The sequence below is a fragment of the Cyprinus carpio genome, chromosome B1, assembly GCF_018340385.1.
Source record: "Cyprinus carpio isolate SPL01 chromosome B1, ASM1834038v1, whole genome shotgun sequence".
NCBI lineage: Eukaryota > Metazoa > Chordata > Actinopteri > Cypriniformes > Cyprinidae > Cyprinus > Cyprinus carpio.
Genome location: NC_056597.1, coordinates 37839948 through 37866195, shown reverse-complemented (window position 1 = coordinate 37866195; position 26248 = coordinate 37839948). Strand labels below are relative to the sequence as shown.

General features: G+C 36.8%; 3 protein-coding genes across 3 annotated transcripts in view; all 3 read right to left on the bottom strand.

Annotated features, from left to right (window-relative positions):
- LOC122135992 (lipopolysaccharide-induced tumor necrosis factor-alpha factor homolog) overlaps positions 1-26248 on the bottom strand; it is a 613569-nt gene that overhangs the window by 139888 nt on the left and 447433 nt on the right. The window lies entirely within an intron of this gene.
- LOC109097730 (B-cell receptor CD22-like) lies at positions 6265-10683 on the bottom strand. Its single transcript, XM_042717368.1, has 5 exons — positions 10626-10683; positions 10082-10423; positions 7328-7579; positions 6815-7162; positions 6265-6536 (listed from the first exon to the last, which is right to left on the bottom strand). The coding sequence occupies exons 1-5, from the start codon at positions 10678-10680 to the stop codon at positions 6280-6282; spliced, it is 1254 nt and encodes a 417-aa protein (XP_042573302.1). The 5' UTR covers positions 10681-10683; the 3' UTR covers positions 6265-6279.
- Positions 12192-24881, bottom strand: LOC122135819 (low affinity immunoglobulin gamma Fc region receptor II-c-like). Its single transcript, XM_042716091.1, has 8 exons — positions 24728-24881; positions 17922-17985; positions 16619-16960; positions 13584-13832; positions 12952-13104; positions 12777-12873; positions 12453-12465; positions 12192-12296 (listed from the first exon to the last, which is right to left on the bottom strand). The coding sequence occupies exons 2-8, from the start codon at positions 17929-17931 to the stop codon at positions 12192-12194; spliced, it is 969 nt and encodes a 322-aa protein (XP_042572025.1). The 5' UTR covers positions 17932-17985; positions 24728-24881.

The window sequence follows — 26248 nt, the reverse complement described above, 5'->3', positions numbered from 1 at the left end:
CTGCTTATTGCACTCCTGGTTAGATGCTAACTGCATTTCGTTGCCTTGTACCTTACATGTGCAGTGACAATAAAGTTGAATCTAATCTAATCTAATCTTTTCCCAGTGTCTTTCATGCAAATTACCATCTGTCCCCAAAGCACACCTTCCACAGTAAGCAACATAAACAACAGAAGTAAATGCTTATGATCTGTATTACGTTTTAGTCTACTTCTTGTAAGATTGAGGTAATTGCACAAGTCGTACTGAGGCCTTTCAAATGATACCAATCATGACTGTAAATATCACTTGCATTCACTGTGAACATTATATTATGCTGTTGATCATTTAAAGTGAAAGGGGAAGGAAGGGTGAGTGGAAGGAAGTGGGGAAAGAGGGACAAATGTAAGAGGGGAGAGTTTTCCCGCATATTCCCTCAGTAAGATGTGGAAACAGATGCATGTGTGTTAATACACTGTGTGTGTATTGTCCATATCTCAGAAGGTGTGAATTAAAACATTCATAAATAATACAATTTCAAATTTCTGGTTGCTGGAAAATAAATTTCTGGTTACGTTAAAATGTTCTTGTAGAACAAAGTGTAAACAGCTGACTATAAAACAGTGGGAAAGAAAAAAATATCAGTATGACATCACTATGTCCTGAGTGAGCAGATGTGACATGAAATGTTTCCAGCTTCAAGTATTTTTTCTGACCAACAATTACAGCCATAGATGAATCAGTACAACTAATCAAAACATTTGATGTTTAAATAGTTTATGTTGTAGATTATGGACCAATCAACAGAAAAATCTGTGGTCTGTCTGCACAATGGGATATTGCACTTCTTGGATGGGTAAATGTTTGTGATGTTTAATTAAATGAAGATAGCTTCACTCACAAAGTGAAGCCACAATCAATGTTTATTTACAGTGAGAAACAGTACAGAACCACACTCAGACCCTAAGGTCACAGGTTCAGTTCTCAGTATCAGCAGGTACTGATGGTGGGGGGAGTGAATGGACAGCGCTCTCTTCCACCTTCAATACCCCCGACGGAGATGGAAAAACAGTATAAAGAGGTATAAACAGGTATCCAAAATATACACTGGGGTTTTGACTCATATGTTCACTGTACAATTACTCACACACTTACCGGCCTGTCAATGTTCCTTTGAGCTAAAGTTCTCTTTCAGGGATGCCAGATATGTGTAACAAATCCAGCCTAATTTGTACTCAGAACTAGTCCAATCATAACCAAAACTAGCCCAGTTACATTCCGGGGAAAAATAACTATTAAAATTGCTCCAAAATTGTGTTCCAGGGGTCAAAACCTCCTTTCACCTCATTGGAAATCACATTCTGGGGAGTTTGCTTCTACCCGCAGACTAAAAAAAAACAACCCACTGCAACTGTATAAAAGTAGCCCTCTTCCACAGAAGAATGGTAGAAAGTGTGTGCAGTATGGTGTTGCATGTTCCCTGTGTGTGCTCTGCCCCTCTTTGCTGTGGGCCTACAGCTAGCCTCATTGACCGCACCCATTGTTTGTTGTCATGTTACTCATTGGTCCCGTTCGCTCTCCAGTGTATATATACCCCTTGCGTTTCTGTCAGTTGTTTGTTGCAGTGGTCCTATTCCTTGTGTTCTCTGTGTTTAGGTTCATTAAATTACTGCACTTAGATGTAGTGATGGGAGAAACAAACCTTTTAGAAGCATCGAACAAACTGAATCGGTTGCTTCACAAAATGATTCACTGTTTCGAATCACTCAGAACACCACACGCTGGTGACGCCTGCTGGTCAAAACTATGTAAATACAACAAAAACTCATCCCAAAATATGCAGAAAATCAGCTTTTACAAACCCAATGCAAATGCTTTCTTGAAGGTATAATTATCAAATACAATTCAAATTAAAAATACCATTAAATATGAAGTGTCTGAAAAATGTTTTTTAAAGAATTATTGATTTGTAGGTCAACTCCTGAAATACAAAAGACAGAGCAGAAAAGCTTATTTATACATGTATCTGAATAAATGAATTTGTTGCTGGAGTGAAAAGTACTGCAGGAGGGTGTTGCAGAAAAGCAGAAGTGATCATGCTGACACAGAACTGTGCAAACTGAACAAATCAGCCATTTAAAGGTGCTGAATTCAAGCCCTGCTCTCTACATGTCAGCCAACCCAACATCAGAAAAAATGAAAAAAAGTGTAGAATGGATTCTTAATGCATGCTTTAAAAATGCAAAAAAGCTTACAGCATTATAACAACACTCACCAACCATAAAACAACAACAAACAACACAAATAAAAAAGAGTCATTCTAACACTCCTCACCCATCAAAGCTCTATAAACAAACACAAATACACACACCTCCACTTTATAAACACCACGACTAGCAATGAAGCCTCTGAAAAGGGTTTGTTATCATATTTGGTTAGTACAAATGAACAATTCTTTATAGCACAAGTGCTACTCAGGAACCGTCTTGTGACTTGCCATCACTCAAACAACTGGTAAGATCAGGGGTGAAGTGGAAGGGTTGCACTACTAACTGTGGTTACACTGATCATACACTGTAAATGATTTTTGTAATTTGAGCAGTATTTTACTGTAATATGTACAGTAAGATACTGTAAAATGTGTATACAGTATTTTACTGTAAACCACAAAGAATTATGGGAAAATATACAGTCACTACTGTATTTCCTCACTACTGTCAATTTACAGTAGTGAACTTGCCCACAAAAAACTGACCAATGGCAAGGGAGATTTCTTTTTTGACTGTTCAGTTGAAGTGGCCATAAAAGGACAAAAGAGAAATACAGAAATATTATTTCTGTTTTATGCAAAACTGTGATATTTTAAGATGTCTCACTTGAGAACAGCAAGTTAACGTTATTCATCGTGTCATTTTTCGTGTCGGGAGTTGGAGCCTTTTTTTTTCTGACTGACTGCCGGAATGCCGCCAAAAGGCTGATAACATCGACTGGTTTGTCACCTATATTAGTCTAAATAAACCTTAGTTAAACCGAGAAACACGTTTGCATGTTCTGCTACCCTTTAATGCAAGTTAGCTCCTCTGGTAAGTCGTTATATAATCTAACAGCGGATTAACGTAAAATACTGAGGTAAAGTGTGTTAGGCAACATCACAGTTTCAGTGGAGATTTTAAACAGTATTTTCTAAAACTTCTTTTGTTTGTTAATTTCAGATTTCTAGTCTGGATGTATTCTGCAACGTCAGAGGTGTATTTTGTATCCTCTTCTTGTGAATGCATGTTAAAAATGAGTCTCAAACAAGCTTAAGCCTCTTCCTTTGGCCTTTGCATTTGGCTTTTCTTTCTGCTACATCAGATTATTGTGTTTTAGCATTCTAACAACGTGTCTACACTGGATGGCATCAGTTTACTGTCAGGGATTTGTCATGTCACATCATTTTGTGCTGCATCCAATGTGAAAATTATCACTGATTATAATGGGTTTTATTGGCTTTTGTTGTGTCACACTGCTCACGTCACACTAATAGTAAAAAGTCACATACTCAAAAAGGGAATGAGAGCTTAAAGCTTCGTACACTGCCAAACAAAACTCCAACCAAATCATAGTCATCATAATAAATATCTACACGTTTGCTTACTTTGAATCAATTTAGTGTCTCCTGAACTTATTTACCAAGCTTAGTGAAGTGTCCTCAGGCCCTGTGATATAAAAGTCCACTGAGGTCCTGTTTGGCATAACATGGTCAATTAAGAATTGACCCACCCACAAACATTTTTGTACCAAAAGCTCTTAGTTTCTTCTCTTTCACACTACTACATTTCACAAACTCTTATCAAATAAAACTCTCATACCTTGTTCGCAGTAGCTGTCTTCACTAATAGTACACTACAAAGGTAAGATTGAAATAAAATTCTTCATTCAAATTGACGTGTTCCCTCACACTGATACGGATCACTCACATTACGTTTCCACACTACGGGAAAAAATTTTTTTTTCCAAATATTAAAGCAGATTGTTTTCATTCATGAAAGCGTCCCATCCCATGGCACTTGCAAACAATGCTTCCATCTCATAACATACACATCAAATTTCATCAGTTTGATTCCACACATGGCCAGTTTACCCAAAAGTATGTGACACCCCGGGTTGCTAGTTGGTGGCATACACAGCGTATTGCAGCCATGGACCTAAAAATCTCAGCATCCATCTAAAAGGCTCTATGACCAAAGGCAGGTAAATCAACTCATCAACTCACAGTGAGAAGCTTGTTGCCATCCATTGGCATTTTTTGTAACTTTAATTCATTTTAAATGGTTAAAATTATGGTTACAAGTGATCACCTTTGTGTCAATGTCACTAACAACATCAATATTCTCAACAGCAAAATAAAAATAGAAACCTGAAAAATATGTCTTATGAGCAGGTAGCTTACAATGATTATAACTTGGTTCGGCTATTTATAGGCAAATATACCAGAGTAGCAATTAAGTGTAAAATGTGCTAAATTGTAATAATATGTCATAATGAAAATAAAGACTTTCTGACAATGTTAAAATTTAATGTATTTAGCAATGAAATCACACAGTATGAACAAACAAAAGAAAATATCTGACTGTAGAAAGTGAGAGCTAAAACGCTTTTGACTATTACAAGTCTGAGTGGTTTTCATTTCCGAGTGTAGAGTGAAGAAAGTGTGTTTGATATTCACGATTAAGATCAGAATATATAAGCAGACTTTAAGATGAAAGCCATTAATGTCCAAACAGCAGAACAGTCCATGAATGTGTAAATGGGTGAAGTCAAGCGGAGAGGGAGCTGGAACATGACCTGGACTGAACTCAAATCCAGGTCTCCCGTGAGCATCAGTGACGCGGCTCGACCACATGTTCTTCATTTAACTGAGCTGTAGATCACGTCCTCAGATCTGGGGAGAAAGTTTATGAATATGATAATGTGACACCAGCAGGTGACAATCCATCATTTCAACAACACAAAAACAAGAGGTCTGATTAAGCACTGAATGTGTTTCATTTGGGTTCAGATGAATCGTTCCTCACCTGCTGGAATCAGACGGATGTTGCATCTCAATGGTCTCTTCAGTCTTGTTCATGTCTTTGTTCTTGAAGTGATGGACGCTGGCATACTGAATCTCTTCAGCATCTCCAGAGTCTTTTTCTTGTTGTTCTCTCCCAAAGCGTTTGGGTTTCTTCACTTGATTCTTGTCATACAGATCATCCGTCTGATTGGCTGATGCTAGTGAATATACTGGATCATCATTGGTCGGATCGGTTTCTGCTGATCTGCTCACAAGATTATCCTGCTGTTTCATAAAATAACAATCACACAGTTATCGTGAGATCAATCTGAAATATTTTCTCGAAAAATTAGTCAAGCAACAGTACATGACTTTTTAAGTCTTAATTTTAATATTCAAAAAAAATAACTATATCATGATCCTGCTGCTTTTGTAGATTGAGGTATGTATTATCAAACTTGCCTGATTTTGTCTGACATCTTCAGCTCCACCGTCTCTCCTCTTCTTCCTGAAAAAAAATGTTTTGTTACAAAGTACTGAACAGTATAATTTATTGCAAGTAACATTTAACATTTTGCAATAAGTTGTACAAATTCTGCATGACTTTTTAATGCAGGAGCTTACATAACAGACACAAAAAAAATGAAAATGATGATGAAGATCAATCCTCCACATCCCACCACAATCCCAGTAACTGTGTACAGAGCAGCTCTCTGAACCCCTGAAACAAGATCTTCATGAAGATCATTTCAGACTAGAGACAGATGAAACTCAAAGAGTGTCTGTTTATAATGAATACCTTTAACAGAGACTGAAACAGATGCTGATCTCTGAGATCCGTGTTTATTCTGAGCCTCACAATAGTAGCGTTTAAAATATGAACATAATTTAGATTTTGACAATATTTATGGCAAGACTTTCCATTATCATTATTAACAATAACTGAATTGTATCTAAGTAGAATTCAAGAGACTTTGTTTCAGTGATGAGATCCAAAGATATGAATCTACATCTAAACTGGTGCACAATAAATAAAACCGTATCACATTTACTGATTTATCAACCCATGAGTCATGAAGAGAGTCTCTAAACACAGATTCCTGATTCACATTAATTTCACATATTGTTACATTATTAAAAAGAAATCCTGTCGTATAAACAAAAATATCATGCAGCCTATACTACTGTGCCTGAAACAAATTCTGAGTAATTTAATCTCAATAATCAGTGAAATATTTCAGTAATGTTAATGAATCAGTTTGTACTCACATCGTACTTGAAGATAAACAGGTGGAGACTTCAGATGCTGATATTCTGAAACAGCACACTGATAGTTTCCTGAATCTTGACGACTGACTGACTGCAGCTGAAGCTGATTCTTTGTGATGATTCCTGTAGTTAATCTCTGTGTGTTTCTGAACCAGATGAATGTTGTTTGTTGAGGCAGAGAGCAGCTGCCTTTTACATGTCAGAGTGACCGAATCTCTCTCTTTCACACTCTGCTGTGTCTCCACCTGCAGATCTGACATAAAACAAAAACTCACTGATTCACAATCAAACTAAAAAGGACATAAATTAATGTTATAATAATTGAAACTTTTAGAGGATGAAACTAGTAAAGAATAATGCATTTGCTTTTCTCCAACGTGTCTAAACATTGCATCAGTGCATGTATTTCCTGGGAATTGAACCCATGACTTTGGCATTACTAGTGCTGTGCTTTACTGTTTGAGCTCCTGGAAAACAGATGACACAACATGTGTCTGTGTCTGTGGTGTATTTAAGTTTAACTAGCTCTACCTGTGACGTCCAGCTGAGCTCCAGGAACCCCTGTCCATTTTCCGGCCGTAGTGTTTGTAGTGAATCTGCAGCAGTAGATGTGTTTATCAGCTTCTGTTACATGCGTCAAAGTGATTCTGTAAGTGTCTTTATATTCACTGACACACTGAACCCTTCCTCTCTTTTTGGGAACTAAACACAGGCTTGGTAGTTCTCCATCAGTTACAGCAGGTTTGGTCCAGAAGACTGTTTCAATCTTACAACCACTAGGATATTTTAAAGTACAGGACAGTTTCACTGTTGAACCCTTTAATGCACAAACATATGAATGGCTGTAATTCACTCCCCAATCCTGCAGACCATCATCCCCTGAAACACAAAACACAGAAATGAGAAACTTTTAAACACATGAATCTTTCATTTTCTTTTAGATTTCAGCTGATGTCTAACCTAACAAACTCAATTCAAAAGAAATTAAAAAAACTATAAAGGTGCGAATATTTCACTAATGTTAATTATTCCATTTGTACTCACATCGTACTTGAAGATAAACAGGTGGAGACTTCAGATGTTGATATCCTGAAACAGCACACTGATAGTTTCCTGAATCTTGACGACTGACTGACTGCAGCTGAAGCTGATTCTCTGTGATGATTCCTCTAGTTAATCTCTGTCTTTTTCTGAACCAGATGAATGTTGTTTGTTGAGGCAGAGAGCAGCTGCTTTTACATGTCAGAGTGACTGAATCTCCCTCTTTCACACTCTGCTGTGTCTCCACCTGCAGATCTGACAACAACAACTCTGTGATTCATCAGCTTAAATTGACAGTCCACTTAAAAATGAAAATTCAGTCATTATTTATCACTCTGCTGTGGTTCTAAAGCCGTTCCATGACTCCTTTCTTTTTCAGATGTTAACAAATGTCCTGCTTGTGGTTGTCCATTTAATAGCAGTTCAGTTCTTGTTTATATGTATAGTACTTTTCACAACACAAAATAATTTCAAAGCAGATTCACAGCCAACTTTTGTTTCAATGAAACAATGTCTTTGGTCCCAAATGAACAGGGAATCAAGCATTACTTCCTATTATCATTTTCTTTAGTTTCTTATCATCACAAGTGACTGTCAAGACAAAAACTAATCTCTTCTGAGAAAAAGATAATTTCATATAACAGTAAAATACAGCTCTAAGATAATACACATAAACAACAGCTAAACCAGGGCTATTCAACTGCCGCCACAAGACAACTTCACAGATCGCACATATGCCTTGAATTGTGTTTGCACTAATTAAGCTAGTTTGTCCACAAGGTGGCAGTTATGGAGTCAAAGTAATTTCATATATAGCAGTTTTCCCGTGGAATTGGGTACTTTAACAATGTTTGCCGCAGGTTGTTTTTCACTTACATGTCAGACTCAGCGGGTTGAAAAAAAAACACGTAATTGCAATAACATGATATTTATCCCCTGGAATGTGAATTTTAGGCAGGGAAACCCCCGCCAAAAAAAAAAAAAACCCCTGATTTATAAATCCCGCGGTTAAGATTTTAAAGACAGCGCTGCTTTTAAAGTGAAACTTGCTGAAGTCTGGTGAAATCAGAAATTAAAAAGATAAATAACTCGACTGTTCTAGTCGCTGATTAACTTTTGTAGCTTGAATAAAAAAAATAATTAAATATAGGTTTATGCATATACAATTTAGAGTTTATGTGAAGATTGTTTTCGACATTCATTTACATTAAAAAGGGCTTAGTGCTGTATTTTTCAGAGCCTAGCGAGTAAAGGTAAAAAAAAGGAACAACTTTAATTATACTGTATAATTATACAATTTAATTATACTGTAATGGTTGAATGGCTCGCATTCATAATGGCCAAAAATTGAAGGAAGATGCTTTAATGGAGACATCATCAGCAGCACGCATTATCAAAAATTGTTAGTAATAAAGAGTGTACTTGCCGATAGTTATATGATGGGCGTGCCAGAACGCCCGTAACATTTTCACAGATCAAATCTGAATTGAAGATAACATAAGTGTTTTTTTAACGTAACCTTAACTTACCTATTTCTTAATACCGGAAACTTATTTATGTTGCAACGTAATAAGTCTAATCAAACCACTGTTAAAATGCTCAAATAAAATGCAATATAAGGTTTTGTTGTCTCTGACCAATGTTTTGTGATTCATTTCATGAAATGAGTTTTCATATGTTGTGTCCTTTATATTGGCTTTGAGTGCTGTTTTTTTCCTTGAATAATTTGAAAATAACACTCTTCAGTCTAAACTGATACTAATTCTCACAGAAAATGTGATTCGTTTTTTTTTTTTTTTTTTTTTTTTGGATTGACAGACAACACAAATGGTAACCATTCATAGACGTTGCTGGCTTAACAGTAATGTGAAGAGTATGAAGCCACCAACCCTCATTTTAAAATGTTGTCTGATGGAATATGCATGTAAAAGTTTTTAATAGATATACATTTTTAAATTGAGGAGTGTCCAACAGCAAGAAGAGATTGGGATGGCCACAATTAAAATGATTTCCTAAAGGGATAGTTCACCCTTTTCAAGTGAAAGGTAGTTCCCTTTAAACCAAATATCCCGTATGTTTCAATCTTTCAGATAATCCGGCCTCAAATGAAACATACAGCCCAGTAATTGCTGCATTTTATCGCCACACACACCCGTGAACACACACCCGGAGCAGTGAGCTAAACTGATTCAGTCGTGTGGGATTGAGGTATGTAAAATAAAACATTTGACTGTTTTTGTGGACAATTCTAAACACTTTCATGTGCTAGTCTGACCGTTGAGTTCCTTGCGTAGCTGGGATTATATTGTTTTACACACTGGTTTTTGATCCTGCCTGTTTGACCATGTTTTTTTAAAATAAAGCCTGCATTTGGATCCACCAACCCCATTGTCATGGCTCCACGTTATACACAAACGTATGCAGTGACAAGAACTGCTGCAAGGTCAAGATTTTTGCTAAATAAGAAATTACAGTTCAGTTGGCTGCTTTGTTTCTTGATGAACCCTATCACACACCTTCAGAATACTTGGAATGTAAGTCAAAAATCATGTAATTTTACTACAGTTTTGCAACTTTTTTTAAAGCATGAAGAAGGTCACCTTTTACAGTCATTATATGAATGAGTACTCAGGACATTTTATTTAACATTTCTCTATTTGTATTCAAAAGAAAGAATGTCATACAGCAGATAAAGTGCTTGATCTGTGTGTTTGTGTGTGTGTGTGTCTGTGGTGTATTTAAGTTCACTAGCTCTACCTGTGACGTCCAGCTGAGCTCCAGGAATCCCTGTCCATCTTCCTCTGTCTGTAGTGAATCTGCAGTAGTAGATGTGTTTATCGGCTTTTGTTACATTTGTCAAAGTGATTCTGTAAGTGTCTTTATCTTCACTGTCACACTGAACTCTTCCTCTCTTTTCTGGGTCTAAACACAGGTTCGGTGGATCTCCATCAGTTACGGCAGTTTTGGTCCAGAAGGCTCTTGTGAGCTCATGATCATGAGGATAGTTTAGAGCACAGGACAATTTCACTGTTGATTGCTTTAATGCACAAACATATGAAGGACTGTAATTCACTGCCCAATACTGCTGACCATCAACCCCTGAAACACAGAAATGGAAAATTAGGTGGTGTTTCAGGTGTTTTGAACCAATGTATACAAAGTATCTTTTCATTTTGAACATTTTTATATGTTAGCTGACAGCAAAACACTCATATCAGTTTAAGAGCTCCAAGTGTGAAGAGCTCAATAGATTTTCAAGAGTGTTAAAGTGTCTGTTTAGAGACTGTAACTGAAGACTCACCCGCAGTCACGATCACCAAGATCAGAGGAAGAGATATTACGAGTGACATCACCATAATGATTTCTGCAATAAAAAAAACAAACAATTATTACACTGTGAGCATCATACAACATCACAATCTTTATTGTGTTGATAATCAATAGACAGAGATCATAATGACTTCAGATTAATTCACTGCTCATTGAAAACTTGACGTGTGCTGATGACGTTTCTTATGTCAGGCCACATGTGTCTAAAGAGCTTCACAAAATATTTACACATGTATCTTTATCAAATATTGAGCTTCTGGAGTTTATATTGTCATGACCACATTTTTACAAATAATCTGTTGTAGACATATTATTTTACCTAATTTTAAATAAAATGGTCTTACCGTGCTGCAGTATCAATGTCTGAGTGTCGACGCCCAAATGACAAAAACATCAGCAGCTTAAAGTGTCAAATGGCTACAGTTTTCACACTTGAATATGCAGTTCAAAATATTTGTCTTCCTCTTCCTGGATATGTGTGACACCATTTCAACTACACAAGAACAACTCGAAAAGTCTCCAGATCCAAACAAATAACAAGCTTTAGAATTCACTGTTTTTAAATCTTTGTGAGAGAACACGTGAAACATGAGAGAAAGAACTGTGTAAAGATGCACATTATGGCTGCAGGAGTGTCTGAGTGGGTTTTTTAGAGATGAAAGTTAAAAACTCTTAGATTTACTTCCTCTTTCTGATTTTAAACTCTGTGTTAAACACTTGGAGCGATGGGCAAGCAGCACAATCTCATTTACCACAATCATGAGCAAATACACTGTGTTTAAGTGGGTCAGTGCCAGTCTCAGAGAGACAACACAAGCACTTACACTACCAGACTGACAAAAGATAAAGTAAAAATAGTATTGTTCTTCTAAAAGAACAGACTTATTGAATGATTCCCAAAAATTAAGAAACTGAGATTACTCCAATCTTTTCTGCACTTCCATTGACTTTACTGTCATCTGGTGGTCAAAAAGATGAAGCGCATCTTACTGCCTGTTACAGCAGTCTGACTGTTAGACAACATACTGATTTCAGAAGCAATAAAAGGTAGTTACATGGAAGGGGTAGGTTCAGGGTTTAGGGTTAGTAATACACAGTAGTAAAGATACAGTAGAACAAAATCCACTCAGATATCAGACTTTAATACAATCAGTTACAGATATTTGAGTTTAGCATGAAAACACTGCTTAGCTGTGTGATGAAATAACATAATTAGAAACCATAAATGGAGTCTTTCAATACTCCAGTGAAGAGACACTAAACTACATTATTGGGATGTTATTTTAAGAAATAAGTTAAAGTGTATTTGCGAGTGCAGCAGAAATATAAAGAAAATGTTAAACAGAATGATAAAAAAATATACATTTGAAAGCTGAAAAAAAAAAAACTTTTCTGCAGAATGTTATAAGCTCCATTACAGTATACACAGTTACTTAAAGAAGGATTATGAAATTTATTGATAATTAAATAAGCATCAAATATGATATTTATGAGTTTCTGAGTATTTTCATGTGAGCAGTAATACTGTGAGGAGAGTTTAATGAGGATCTGCTGAAGCTCCTGCTAGAGTCTCATATTCAGAAGATCTGGACTGAAGCTGGAGAGCCGTGTAGGTGTCATCAGGAGCTCTGGAGTCAGCAGACTGTGAGAGACAGATGAACAGAACAGACTGTGTTTATATGGCTCTGCTGAATGTGAGAGTAAAGAGTGTTTGAGACCTTCACTGACTCTGATCGTGCTGTAAATGTCAGCAGATGTTCTGGACACTGGATCCAGAGCTGTGTGTATGTATCATCACTCCAGTCAGCCATCTGTAGAGAAAGATTTCAAATACAGTATTGATTCATACTTCAGTGCATTAACATCATCAAAATATTGCAGTTGAAGATGAAGGTGTGTGTTTGCTGACTCGCCTGCTTTTGATTCACATCTTCACTTCACCGTCTCTCCTCCTCGAGAAAACTATTTTCTATTTTTTTTGTGTGTTAAAAAAGTTAATTTACTCTAGATGTGAGATCAAGTTTGTAGTTAATTTACTCTAGATGTGACAAAAATTTAGTATCCAGACAAACTTCACTCACCTTAAGAACACAAATTTAGTGTCCAGACAAACTTCACTCACCTTATGAACACAATGATGATGATGATGATGATGAAGATCAATCCTCCACATCCCACCACAATCCCAGTAACTGTGTGCAGAGCAGCTCTCTGAAACCCTGAAACAAGATCTTCATGAAGATCATTTCAGACTAGAGACAGATGAAACTCAAAGAGTGTCTGTTTATAATGAATACCTTTAACAGAGACTGAAACAGACGCTGATCTCTGAGATCCGTGTTTATTCTGAGCCTCACAATAGTAGCGTCCGCTGTGACTGGAGTTAAAGCTGGAGATGATGAAATTCTGTCCAGATCCAACAGCTGAGCTTTGATTCTCCTTAAAACCAGCTGAAGTTCAGAGCAGGAGGGTTTGAGTCACTGCTGCAGCTCAGAGTCACTGAATCTCCCTCCACTATTTCAGCAGACGGACTGATGGACACTGAGACACTCTTTGGAGGATCTAGATTAAATGTAATTGGTGAATAATTATTTTATTTAACTTCACAAAAACTTGAAGTAAAACAAAAGAAGAAATCTAAAAGAGATTTTATTTGAGAGATGAGATCAGAAAGGTACATGTACTGATTTATATACCCATAAAGGTTTCTACACACTTTCATTTTCATATAATTACATTAGCTATATACACATTAATATACATTATAAATATAAAAAAACATGTCTAATAATAAAAAAAAGATGTCATCTATTCAGTATAAATGGGGCTGAATTTATCAAACAAATCTGAAGTTAATTCTGAAAATCTCTGAATAATCAGTGAAAATATTTCACTAATGTTAATGAATCAGTTTGTACTCACATCCTACTTGAAGATAAAACAGGTGGAGACTTCAGATGTTGATATTCTGAAACAGCCACACTGATAGTTTCCTGAATCGTTGAAGACTGACTGACTGCAGCCTGAAGCTGATTCTCTGTGATGATTCCTGTAGTTAATCTCTGTGTGTTTCTGAACCAGATAAATGTTGTTTGTTGAGGCAGAGAGCAGCTGCTTTTACATGTCAGAGTGACTGAATCTCTCTCTTTCACACTCTGCTGTGTCTCCACCTGCAGATCTGACAGAACAACAACAACAACTCTCTGATTCATCAGCTTAAACTGATAGTTCACTCAAAAACGAAAATTCAGTCATTATTTATAACTCTGCTGTTGTTCTAAAGCTGTTCAGAAAGATGTTACCAAATGTCCTGCTTGTGATTGTCCATTTAATAGCAGTTCAATTCTTGTTTATATGTACTGTATAGCACTTTTCACAACACAAAAATCATTTCAAAACAGATTTACAGCCAATGTATGTTTCAATAAAACAATGTCTTTGGTCCCAAATGAACAGGGAATCAAGCATTACTACTTCCTATTATCTCTTTCTTTAGTTTCTTATCATCACAAGTGACTGTTAAGACAAAAACAAATCTCTTTTTGACAAGATAATTTCATATAACAGTAAAAACTACAGCTCTAAGATAAACACAAGTCACATGTTGGCAGTTAAAACAGATAAAATGATATGTGAATGTGAAAGGTGACCCTCTTCAGGCTTTAGAAACAGGATGCGAAAAGTATACAAATCACTCCCATGTAACTCATACTAAATTAGGGCGACCAGACCGTGCCATTTTCCATGACACGTCCTGGCCAGGATTTCTATATTGCCTAAAATATCCACGTTTTGGCTTTGTATGCGCTGCGCAGACCATTTGTTGTATGACAAAGTACAGTGAGAGCTCTAGAGAGCAGACAGCTTCTTGTGCTTTTGAATCTCTCTCACGTACTTTGATGTCTATACACCGGTCAGTATGCTCAGTGCTGCTTCAAGTCCAACACTAATATGTACACGTATCTGCATCGCTTTGACTGTTCTCTGTAGATCCCATCTTCTCACGCACCACGATTGGTCGATTACGTACAATGTCTGCATGTCATTGGTCAAATGATCATTACTTTCATTAAGTATGAAAAACAGGAAACCAAAAGCCAAAAACCTGGATATTTTAGGCAATATAGAAATCCTGGCCAGGAGTGTCCTGGGAAAATGGCACGTTTGGTCACCCTATACTAAATATTCCAAGTGGAGAAGAACCAGAAAAACAACTACAAGAGTACAGGCAAGCTCCTTAGACATTGTGTTCTCAGCTCTTGTTTTTGATTTCTCAAAATAGTTCACATTGTTATAATTACCAGCTGGAGTTACCATGAGCTCTGCCCAGGAACTCATTATCTAATAACACCTGTTTCATATCAGGAGAGGATTTTAAGATGCACACAACACTCAGATTGCTGAGTATTGTTCGCCTGTAATGTCTTTGTGTTTTCTGCCTTGCCTGTGGTTTTCATCCTTTGACTGTTTACCTGGTTTCCTGAGATTGTTTGCTGCCTGCCTGACCTTTGCCTGTTTTTGTGGATTGCTCTTTTGAGTCTGCCTTGGATCATATTTTTTGAGTGCGTGGCGTGCGTGTCATCCTCTGCTGTGCCTGTGGGTGTTGTGTTGTGTGTGGTGTGTGTGTGTGTGTGTGTTGTGTGGTGTATTTGTGAGAGTTTCACTAGCTCTACCTGTAACGTCCAGCTGAGCTCCAGGAATCCCTGTCCATCTTCCTCTGTCTGTAGTGAATCTGCAGTGGTAATGTGTTTTATTATCAGCTTCTGTTACAGACTCGTCCAATGGATTCTGTTTCTTGTAGTATCTTCACTGTCACCAGTGAACTCTTCCGCTGTTTTTCTGGTGGTCTAAACACAGGTCCGGGTGATCTCCAGTTGTTTGTTGAGGCAGAGGAGCAGCTGCTTTTACATGTCAGAGTGACTGAATCTCTCTCTTTCACACTCTGCTGTGTCTCCACCTGCAGATCTGACAGAACAACTCTCTGATTCATCAGATTAAAGTGATAGTTCACTCAAAAATGAAAATTCAGTCATTATTTATCACTCTGCTGTGGTTCTAAAGCCACATGGCCTTCTTTCTTTTTCAGAACACATTTAAAAATGTCCTGCTTGTGATTGTCCATTTAATAGCAGTTCAGTTCTTGTTTATATATATAGCACTTTTCACAACACAAAATATTTCAAAGCAGATTTACAGCCAACTTTTTGTTTCAATAGGACATGTCTTTGGGCCCAAATGAACAGGTAATCTAGCATTACTTTCTATTATCTCTTTTCTTTTAATTTCTCCTAATCACAAGTGACTTCGTCAAGACAAAAACTAAACTCTTCTGACAAAAAGATAATATCATATAACAGTAAAAATACGAAGCTAAGTCACATGTTCAGTTAAACAGATGGAACAGTATGTGAAATGTAAATGTGGAAGGTGACCATCTTCAAGCTTTAAAAACATGAGTCTCATATGCAACTCATAATATATATATGACTGGTTTTGATGAGAAAGAAACTGTAAAAGCAATTTATTTGAACCTTGCTCGTTGCTCACCTTTACATTCATGAGATGTATGAGAAGGCAGTTTACTCTGGTGTGTAGAAAACATTTAGAACATCCAGAAAAAATGAAAATATTCCAAACGTGTGCAATGACAAGAACTGTTTCTTGATGAACCTATCACACACCTTCCAGAACACTTGGGAATGTATAGTCAAAAATCATGTTATTTTACGGCAGTTTTGCAACGTTTTTTAAAGCATGAAGAAGGTCACATTTTATAGTCATTATATGAATGAGTACTCAGGACATTTAATGTAACATTTCTCTAATTGTATTTAAAAGAAAGAATGTCATACAGCAGATGGAGTTACATGCTAAAGTGTGTGTGTGTGTGTGTGTGTGTGTGTGTGTGTGTGTGTGTGTGTGTGTGTGTGTGTGTGTGTATTTGTGATTGTTCACTAGCTCTACCTGTGACGTCCAGCTGAGCTCCAGGAATCCCTGTCCATCTTCCTCTGTTTGTAGTGAATCTGCAGTAGTAGATGTGTTTATCAGCTTCTGTTACACTCGTCCAATTGATTCTGTAAGTGTCTTTATCTTCACTGTCACAATGAACTCTTCCTCTGTTTTCTGGGTCTAAACACAGGTTCGGTGGATCTCCATCAGTTACAGCAGGTTTGGTCCAGAAGACTGTTCTGAGCTCATGATCATGTGTATAGTTTAAAGCACAGGATAGTTTCACTGTTGATCCCTTTAATGCACAAACATATGAAGGACTGTAATTCACTGTCCAATACTGTTGACCATCAACCCCTGAAATACAGAAATTAGAAAATTAGGTGTTTTGAACCAATGTATATAAAGTATCTTTTCATTTTGACCATTTTATTCAACCCAGGCTGATTGGAAATACGTGCCTCTACATACATTTCTGCAACACTGTAACATTTTGAGGCAGTTTCAAAGTGAAATTTCCAGAGAGTGGTGCTAAAAAATATGTTTAATACATGATCATGATTTTCATTACGTTGGTACAGGCAGGGATTGCAGCGTTTTTATTGCACTGCACGGGGCACTTATTGCGGCTGTTCAGAATTCAAATATCCGGTGAGTCGTGAATGAGTGAATGTCGTTAAAGGTTAATGCTCTGTCATGTTGGAAATATCCCCCACCCAAACCCCACCCTAAACCTACCCTGATAGAGTGTTAACAAATGCAGTAATATAAAAATGTATTTGCTGATGCAGCCGTGCTATTTTAACTTCCTGGTGTGAATTTGAGCTGTTTTGTACCAGAGCTCTTCATCACTCAAGTGCAACTTGCCGTTATCACGTGAGCTCACTGAGCAAAGCTACTGAATTAGAAACCTCATGCATATATGAAGGTGTTTATGTGACAGCAAGCGTTCAAAATATGTTTAATACATGACCGTGGCACATTTTCATTACGTTGGTGAATTGCTTTCATTACTTTGTGTGAAAAGGAATAAAACTTAATTAGTCATACTTTGTGTGAAAAGGAATAAAACTTAATTAGTCAGAGTTTTACAGCCTATAGTGTTCATTTCAGCTGGAAACTGCACTGATATAGTACATATAGGTAAGTTTTTTTCAGTTTTGCAGAAATGTATGTAGAGGCACATATTTCCAATGAGCCTAGGTTGTTTTTATGTTAGCTGACAGCAAAACCCTTTAAGAGCTACAAAGTGTGAAGAGCTCAATAGATTTTCAAGAGTGTTAAAGTGTCTGTTTAGTGACTGTAACTGCAAACTCACCCGCAGTCATGATCACCAAGATCAGAGGAAGAGATATTACGAGTGGCGATCACCATAGTGATTTCTGCAATAAGAAAACAAACATGACATTATGGTGATGATACAGCATCACAAACTTTGTGTTGATAATCAATAGACGAGAGATCAATGATTTCAGATTAATTCACTGCTCATTGGAAGGCTTGGCGTGTGCTGAGGATGTTTCTAAGTGTCAGGCCTTGTGTGTCTAATCGAGGACATTTACTCATCAGAAAGGGTCTAAACATTTCATCCATTGTTATTAAGGATGTAGCACTATTTGAACACTTCTGTATTTTCTGTGATATACTGATCTCTGCTATCACTGAATCTAGATCTGTATCTGTCAGAAAGAGCCACATTAACGAGAACACAAGTGTGATATTTATGTAGACTATATCTTTAACACCATGCATATCTACAGACTCTGTCGATCTTCTCCTTTATTCCTTTGACTCAGAAGTTAATGTTATTGATTATATTGCTACTGTGAAAGTCAGGAAGAAGACAGGCAGATAAAAAGCACCTTGGAGAAACTCTACAGCAACGATCACATGTACTGATATATCACTTAAAATGTTGTACCAATACATAAACCGCCAAAATGTACTCAAATAAAAGTAAAAGTACACAAAAATGTTAAACTTCTTAATTACCGAAATATGAGTATTTGAAATTTGTTACTTCACACCCCTGACTGAATGTGAGCAAATATTCTCAAAGACATAGCATGAAGCATTGTCTTTGTAAGGGCATGCGAGAGACTTCATCCATACATATACAGACAAAAGTTTGACTTGATCACGGATCATAAACCACTGGAGGCTATCTACACTGTAAAAAATGACTGTGATTTTAACAGTAAAAGACTGTAAAAATACCACAGTAAAAACCTGTTAAATGGTTAACAGTAAGTTTCCTTACACGGTGAATGTGAATAACTGTAATAGATCTAACCTTTGTTTTCGAGAAAGTAGCCTCAGATTCAACACACAGAGACTGTGTCTGAAATCACACCCTACACCCCTCATTCACTAGTCCCTACATGAGTTTACTAATATAGTCCACCTGACAGAGAGAATTAACACAAACTAGTGAATTCAGACACTGATCAACAGCTGCTGTTATCAAGCACAATCACTAAAGGAAAGAGCAAGAAATGAAGCTACAACTGACTTCAGCCACAGCCTTAGATGAAATTAACTGAAATAAAACAGCAGAGGAGGATTACACAACTCCACAAACAGCATTACCAGCTTCACTCATTACTAACCAGTTTGACTTTATATCTGTCATATATCTACAAAAATTCTTTGAGAATTAACAGAGGTTTATAATGTATTGAATATTGTATGTGTTTTGTTTGACCTCACCATTTTGGCGATCAGTGGTTGTGTTAGTTGTGCTCTTGACCCTGCAATGTTATTTTTTCTCTGCTGTTGTAGCTGTGTTTGTAAAAAAACATTTGCTATGACAAGAAAAGCTGGGAAAAATTTTAATTGATTTTAATTAGTGTTCATTTATATGGGTCAATTAATTTTGTATTGTTTAAGGTACTGGTATGAGTCTAAAAGACAAATTGATATACTATTATGAAGGTATTTAAAAACATTTTATTCACAAAACCTTTAAAGTTACAGCACTGTTTAGACACACACAGACATCAATAATCAGCACATGACTCTCAACAATGGTGACTATTAATAAAAATGATGTTTAAAATAAAAGTTTTGAACTATAGCAGGACTTAAACACACACAGACATCAACATTCAGCCTATGAATCTCAACATGGGTGACAATGAAAATAAAATTTTATTGTGCAATGCATGCTGGGAGTTTTGTACTGGCACCCAGCGTGAATTGCACAATGAAATTTTAATTTGATTTTCTCACCAATGTTGAGATTCATAGGCTGAACGTTGATGTCTGTGTGTGTTTAAGTCCTGCCATAGTTCAGAACTTTTATTTGTGTATATTGTGCTTAGGAATGTCTCACACCAATTTCAGTAGTATGACTGGTACAAATCAAGAGTATTAGTAATATTACACAGACTCAATAAGAGATTTATCATTAAGTAAGATCAGTGTATTTGACTGGCTCTTGACGGTCTTGACATCACAAACACCAGTTTTAGCTGATCGTTGATACTTTACGCTTTGTTTGCTATAAACACAGCTAACAAAAGCAATCAAAGCAAAACTTTTATTTAAAAGTCAAGGTCCAAGAGCCCAACTAAAGCAAACACCAGTCGCCATTATGGTGGCTTCAAATGAAAGTACATTACCTAAAATCTCAATAAGAGCTTTTGTGACAGAAATAAAGTCAAACTGATTATTAATAAGTGACGCTGGTGATGTTGGTTGTGGAGTTGTTTAATCCTCCACTTTTGAGATCTTGATAAATTTAATGTGTTTTATTTTCATTTGATTTCATCTTTGGCTTTGGCTGTAAGTTTTGATTCTCTGCTCTTGTTTCTCTTTTCTTCAGTGATTCTGCTTGTTAACAGGTGTTCATCACTAATGCTCAATCCTCATTTAATTAGTCACTTAATTGTCTCATTGACTTCGTCACTGCTTCAATGTCACTTCAACACTCTTTAGTGTGGACACATATACATGCTCTTTAAACCTGAGGATTTTGCTGTGGAATTAAAGGGGTTAAATGTGTGAGATGAAGAAAAAAAAAACAACACACTGTGAAATGTATTTTTAACAGAAATATACTGTTAATTTAATTTACGAATGCAAACTGTAAAAAACAGTAGATTACTGGCAACCACAGCTGCCGGTATTTCACCGTAAAATCAAGAAGAAAAAAACAGCAAAATACTGTAAAACCTAACAGTCAACTTCCTGTTGTGTTTTGGGTCACCATTGTGCTGGAGAGTAGAGCCTGTGTTTAAGTAAAAGATGGACAGTTCATCACTGATGTTATGTTGCTTGTTGCTTTATTTAAAGGCAGTGACTGTGGTTACTGATGCGGTGTGAATCACTTTGATTATTTCAATCACACATGAATGTGTGCTGCTGTTATCTACAAGAAGTTTGAGTTGAATTGATGCTATTAATGGCTTTTCGTAAAGCAGTAGGTTTTTCTTCATGGACTTAAGCAAAATAGTTCCCAACACCAATATGATCGCATTGCTTAAACATTGTAAATATTAGTTTATAAACAAATGGCAATTGGCCAATTTAAGTGCAGTCAGTTTCTGCAAAGGATTGCATATTAACATTGTATCAGTTAATGATATACAGTGTTTCACTGTAAATTTAAATAGTTCTGTAAAACCTAAAATGTTGCTACCCGTTATTTTTCACGGTAAAGTTCTGGCAACCACAGCTGCCGGTATTTTACCGTATATTTAACGGATTTTTTTTTACAGTGTATGACCTGTGGTCGAAACCATGCGCTTACATCGAAAGGTGGGTGTTAAGACTACAACCATATTACTTTAATGTTGTCCAAATTCCCAGCGAGCAAAAAGTAGCAGACCCGCTTTTTGTGTCTGGTCTGTGGAAAGAAGGGACAAAAGACACATAAGCATGAAGCTGAAGAATGTGCAAGATTCATGGCTGTGAATGCTACTCCAAGGGCACATATGATGAGAACTGTGGAGGAAGCATCAGCAGAAGATGATGAATTAAAGAAAGTCAGACAGGCCATAAAGACTGTTGTTTTGATGAATGCAAGTCGTATGTCGCCAATGAACCAAGTATAATTGGACAGATAGTCTTGAGCGCTACATGCATTGTGTTACCACAGTCACTCCAAGCAAGAGCTTTAAACCTAGCTCACAAAGGACATTTGGGCATAGCAGGCACCAAACAGAACCTTAGAAGTAAAGTGTGGTGGCCTGCCATGGAAAAGGACGCAGAAAGGCATGTCAGATCATGTTACAGATGCCAGTTAGTGATGAGACCTGATAAACCAGAGCCACTGAGAATGACACAGTTACCTGAAACTCCCCTGGCAGGATCTAGCCACTGACATATTAGGTCCTCTGCCAACTGGAGAATCCATACTTGTAGTAGTTGACTATTACAGCCGCTATTGTTAGTACAGAATACTCAAGTCTACCACAGCTGATAAAGTCATCGACTGTTTGGAGGAGATTTTTAGCCGTCATGGTCAGCCATGCACCCTCAGATCAGATTGTGGACCACAGTTTATGTCTGTTTAATTCCAACTATTCTGTAAGACAAATGGTATCCAGCATGTGAAAACTATGCCAAGGTGGGCACAGGCAAACGGCAAGGTAGAGAGGCATGCATCCAAACTGAAATGCATACAGATTGCTCCGGCAGAAGGATTAAACTGGAAAAAGGAGCTCTGTAGCTATGTGGCAATGTACAGAGCCATTGACCACAACACTACAGGGAAGAGTCATGCAGAGCTACTTTTTAATCAGAAAATCAGGGGAAACTGCTTGATTTTATCATGCTACTGCAAATGACCAAGAGGTAAGGGATTGATGCTGAACAAAAAGGAAAAAAACCAGCTTTAAGGCGTTGTAACCACCGGGGGGCAGAGAATTCACAGCCAAAGAGGGAGATCAAGTCCTGATGAGACAGGGAAAAGACAGACAAACTAACAACCACATTTAGCCCAGTCCCATACACTATTGTAGCTCCACAAATGAAACCAAAGAGACCAATCAAACTGCTCAAGAAGCTTTCTGCACACTTCATGATTTTAACAATCCTATAAAATCATTACAAATCACAATTGTGCGCCATTAATTTAATAAACTTGGGGGTACCATGTGTATGCAGATTGTAATGATAATGACACCCAGTGACTGGTAGGCTACAACGACGCATTTAAACGCCATTAGCATGCGCTTATGGCAGTGAATGAAGTTGGTCGGACACGCGACTGGTGACGCAGTAAATCGCACTTCTGTATTTTAGTCTTTAGTGTACTGCCACTTTTTCTGCATATCGGGGCAATTCTGACATGTGTTGCCGGTAATTGAGTCAAAGCAACAGTGTTCTGGGTGAATAGAAATGACACTATAAAGGACACTATGAGGTCATTTGAAACCAATAAACCTCTGGAAAGCTCAAGGATCCAGTAAGTTCAAAACAGTGCTAATGCAGAGAAAGCACTGCCAATTTCATCAGAGATGATGGAGAGAATAGTGACTCACATTCAGATGGCAGTAAATTATTTTTTTCAGTGTGTATTTGGCTTAAAAGCATGAGTGTTTTATAATGAATAATGAATATAATGTAGGTATATAATGTAGGTATATAAATATAATGAAGGTGTTTTTTAGATTATGCACTGGACAGTAGTTTGAGCTATTATGAATGGATCTGTATAGTAGCATGTACAGTCAGGTTCAGACAGCAGGTTTAGTGGTCTTTGGCCAGCCTCCCCTGTGGTCATGCCTTTGGTATCGCTGCTTTACTTGGTGACTTGGTGCTTATTTTTTATATATATATATATATATATATATAAATTTGGAATTATCCAAATTTATTTTGGGTGTGTAAATGGCACTTCCTTTTTTTCCACTTCCCCAGCACTGGCTATTGGTAAACAAAAATAGCATAACAAATCACAGTTTGGCAGTTGTACTTTTTATGTTTGTTGAAAAAAAGAGAAGATGTGAAAGAGGGTGTTTGAGTTTGAGGCACGCACTTTAAATTTTAGCCATGTGGCTGATCAACACACAATTTCATGTTGCAATTTTTAAACGTGCGTTGTAGCAGCAAACACACAGTGCAAAGCAATTCAAGGCTGTCAGAAAATGAGTGCAGTAGCTGCCTTTGTCGCGAGAACTCTAATAACGGCCTTCTTTGAACCTTTCTCACTATAATGCACATAAGAGCACTGATTAGGAGCCACAATCTCAGAATTGTTTCACAATGGTAATCTTTTGTCTTGGACAACTGAAAATTGTGCAGTGTGTAGAAGGCTTGAGAAATACAATGTTGTACGATGTTGAGTGATCTTGTTAAGGAAATGACATGCACTGAAATGTTATAATGTGAATATTCTTGCTATGTACATAAGGGTAAGTAATGTTTAAAAAAAGATGTCTGAAATGTTATCAGGTTAAAATGGAAATACGAGCAACTTATTAGTTAGGCAGGGAAAGAAAACAAACATTTAAGTTATCGCTTGTTTTCTGGACAGTTTCTAAAATGCATGTTTAATTCTAAGCAAAGGAGAAATGTCACATATCTTGCAAAATGCGTGTGACGTCATTACGCATGGAGTGCGTAACGAAAGTGAAGATATGAGTTGAGTTCATGAACATCCTGTCTCGCGGTCTGATTTAATTAAGCCGTCTTTAGCTAGTTTGAGCAAAGACAACAATCAGATGTGCTAAAACAGCAGCCACATTTAAATCCAGACTCAAAACCCATATGTTTCACTGAGCAATTACTGAATAAGCACTGTGCTACATCCAAATGATTTCACTGTATTTTGTGTAATATACTCTTTTTTTATTCTTTTTATTCATAACTGTTTTAATTCATTTTAAATCAGTTATTTAATAATTTTAAATGATGGTCTGCTTTATGATTATTTTAATTTATTTTTATGTAAAGCACTTTGAATTAGAATTGTGTATGAATAAACTTGCCTTGCCTAAAAAGCTTCACACAATATTTACATATGTATCTACAACAAATATTGAGCTTCTGTAATTAAAATCCATCCATCAAATCAACATTAACCAAACATTTTTATTTTTTTTTTTTTACAAACATGAGTTTTAGCCCTACAGAATTATTTTATATAATGCTAAATACTGGTAAAAATGGTCTTACCACACTGCAATGTCTGAGTGTCGACACCCAAATGACAAAAATATCAGTAGCTTAAAGTGTCAAGCGGCTACAGTTTTCACATTTTAGAAAGTGCAGTTAAAATATTCATCTTCCTCTTCCTGGATATGTGTGACGCCATCTCAACTACACAAGAACAACTAGAAAAATCTCCCAGTCCAACAAATAACAAGCTTTAGAATTCACTGTTATTAAATCTTTGTAAGACAACATGTGAAACATGTTTGCTTTGAGAAAGAACTGTGTAAAGATGCTCAAGATGCTCATTATGGCTGCAGGAACGTCTGAGTGGGGTTTTTAGCGATGAAGCTTTGTAAGTTTCACTTCCTCTTTCTGATTTTAACTCTGTGTTTAACAATTGAATCCTCAAATAAAATAAAATAAACAAAAAACATTTACAAATAAAAATTATCAAAGAAACTTTTGTAATCACTTTATTCAACATATACCACAACTACCTGTACTTACAGTGTACTTACTTCAGAAAGTACTGGAAAAAAATATACGGTTTTGGTTTAGGTTTAGGTAGGTTCAGGGTTAGTACCTAGTTATTGCCCAGCATTATCTTTTGACAAAGCAAAGAGCAAAAACTCAAACAGCCACTCCAAAAAAGTACAAACACATATCAAATACACTGACTTTTTTATTGCAGTTTCAGCAAAACTAAGACCATCTAAACCTACTTTTAAGATCAGGGATTAATGAGAAGCAAAGACAAAACAAACTCGATTATTTTCACTGGTTCATTTCTTAATTTGACTTAAAACCAACTGGCTGACTGTTAAAAAATTTTTTTAAGAAACAGTCGGGCAACAGAAAAGGCCAGCAGTTTGTAAGTGTTTTGGCCTTCTTTTCTCATTAGACTACAGCGAGGATCTTCATTGCTAGGGAAACATTGTTTCATTTACTTTGTTTTTTTACCATGGTAAATACTGACCGCATGAAGTGGCATTTGTTCTCGTGGTTTGCCTATTGGGTGGACTCCCAGTTTCGGTCTGCTAAATAGTAAGGCGAGGCCAGCTGACTTCAATAACAGGTAATCAGGCAAATATAAAAGTGGGTAGGTCATCATGCGGCGTCCCTCGCGTGAAGACCAACGAGTGTAAAGACCATCGACTCTACCTTCAGCGACTCCAACGAAAGCACGGACAATCACAAGGCACTTGAGTATTGCTTTTCTCCCCTTTTCTTTTTTGTTTTTGTACAACTTGTTCTCAACTACTTTATTTAGGTCACTTGTACTCACTATGTGCTTTCAGATCTCTACTATTACTATGAACACTGGAGAGCTCATGACTGTGCTTACCGGAGGCAGGCCTATTCCAAAATCTACGGCCTGTCCTCCTCTGAACTCTACTACTTAACTCTCTATTCCAGTTGGTCTTTGGAACTGCCAGTCTGCTGTTAACAAAGCAAATTTCATTTCTTCTATTGCTACTCATCTCGGTCTCAACCTCATGGCCCTAACTGAGACTTGATCAAACCTGAAGACACTGCCACTCC

Excerpts from the sequence above, each read along its gene's own strand:
- LOC109097730 (XM_042717368.1), bottom strand. The coding sequence starts at position 10,680 with ATGGTGATGTCACTCGTAATATCTCTTCCTCTGATCTTGGTGATCGTG. Across the intron at positions 10,424-10,625 it reads CTTGGTGATCGTGACTGCGG|GGGTTGATGGTCAGCAGTAT; the intron begins GTGAGTCTTCAG and ends TCTGTGTTTCAG. Across the intron at positions 6,537-6,814 it reads AGCTCAGCTGGACGTCACAG|ATCTGCAGGTGGAGACACAG; the intron begins GTAGAGCTAGTT and ends GTTTTATGTCAG.
- LOC122135819 (XM_042716091.1), bottom strand. Across the intron at positions 13,105-13,583 it reads TCCACCTGTTTTATCTTCAA|CTGGTTTTAAGGAGAATCAA; the intron begins GTAGGATGTGAG and ends TCTGAACTTCAG. Across the intron at positions 12,874-12,951 it reads TGTTTCAGTCTCTGTTAAAG|GGTTTCAGAGAGCTGCTCTG; the intron begins GTATTCATTATA and ends ATCTTGTTTCAG.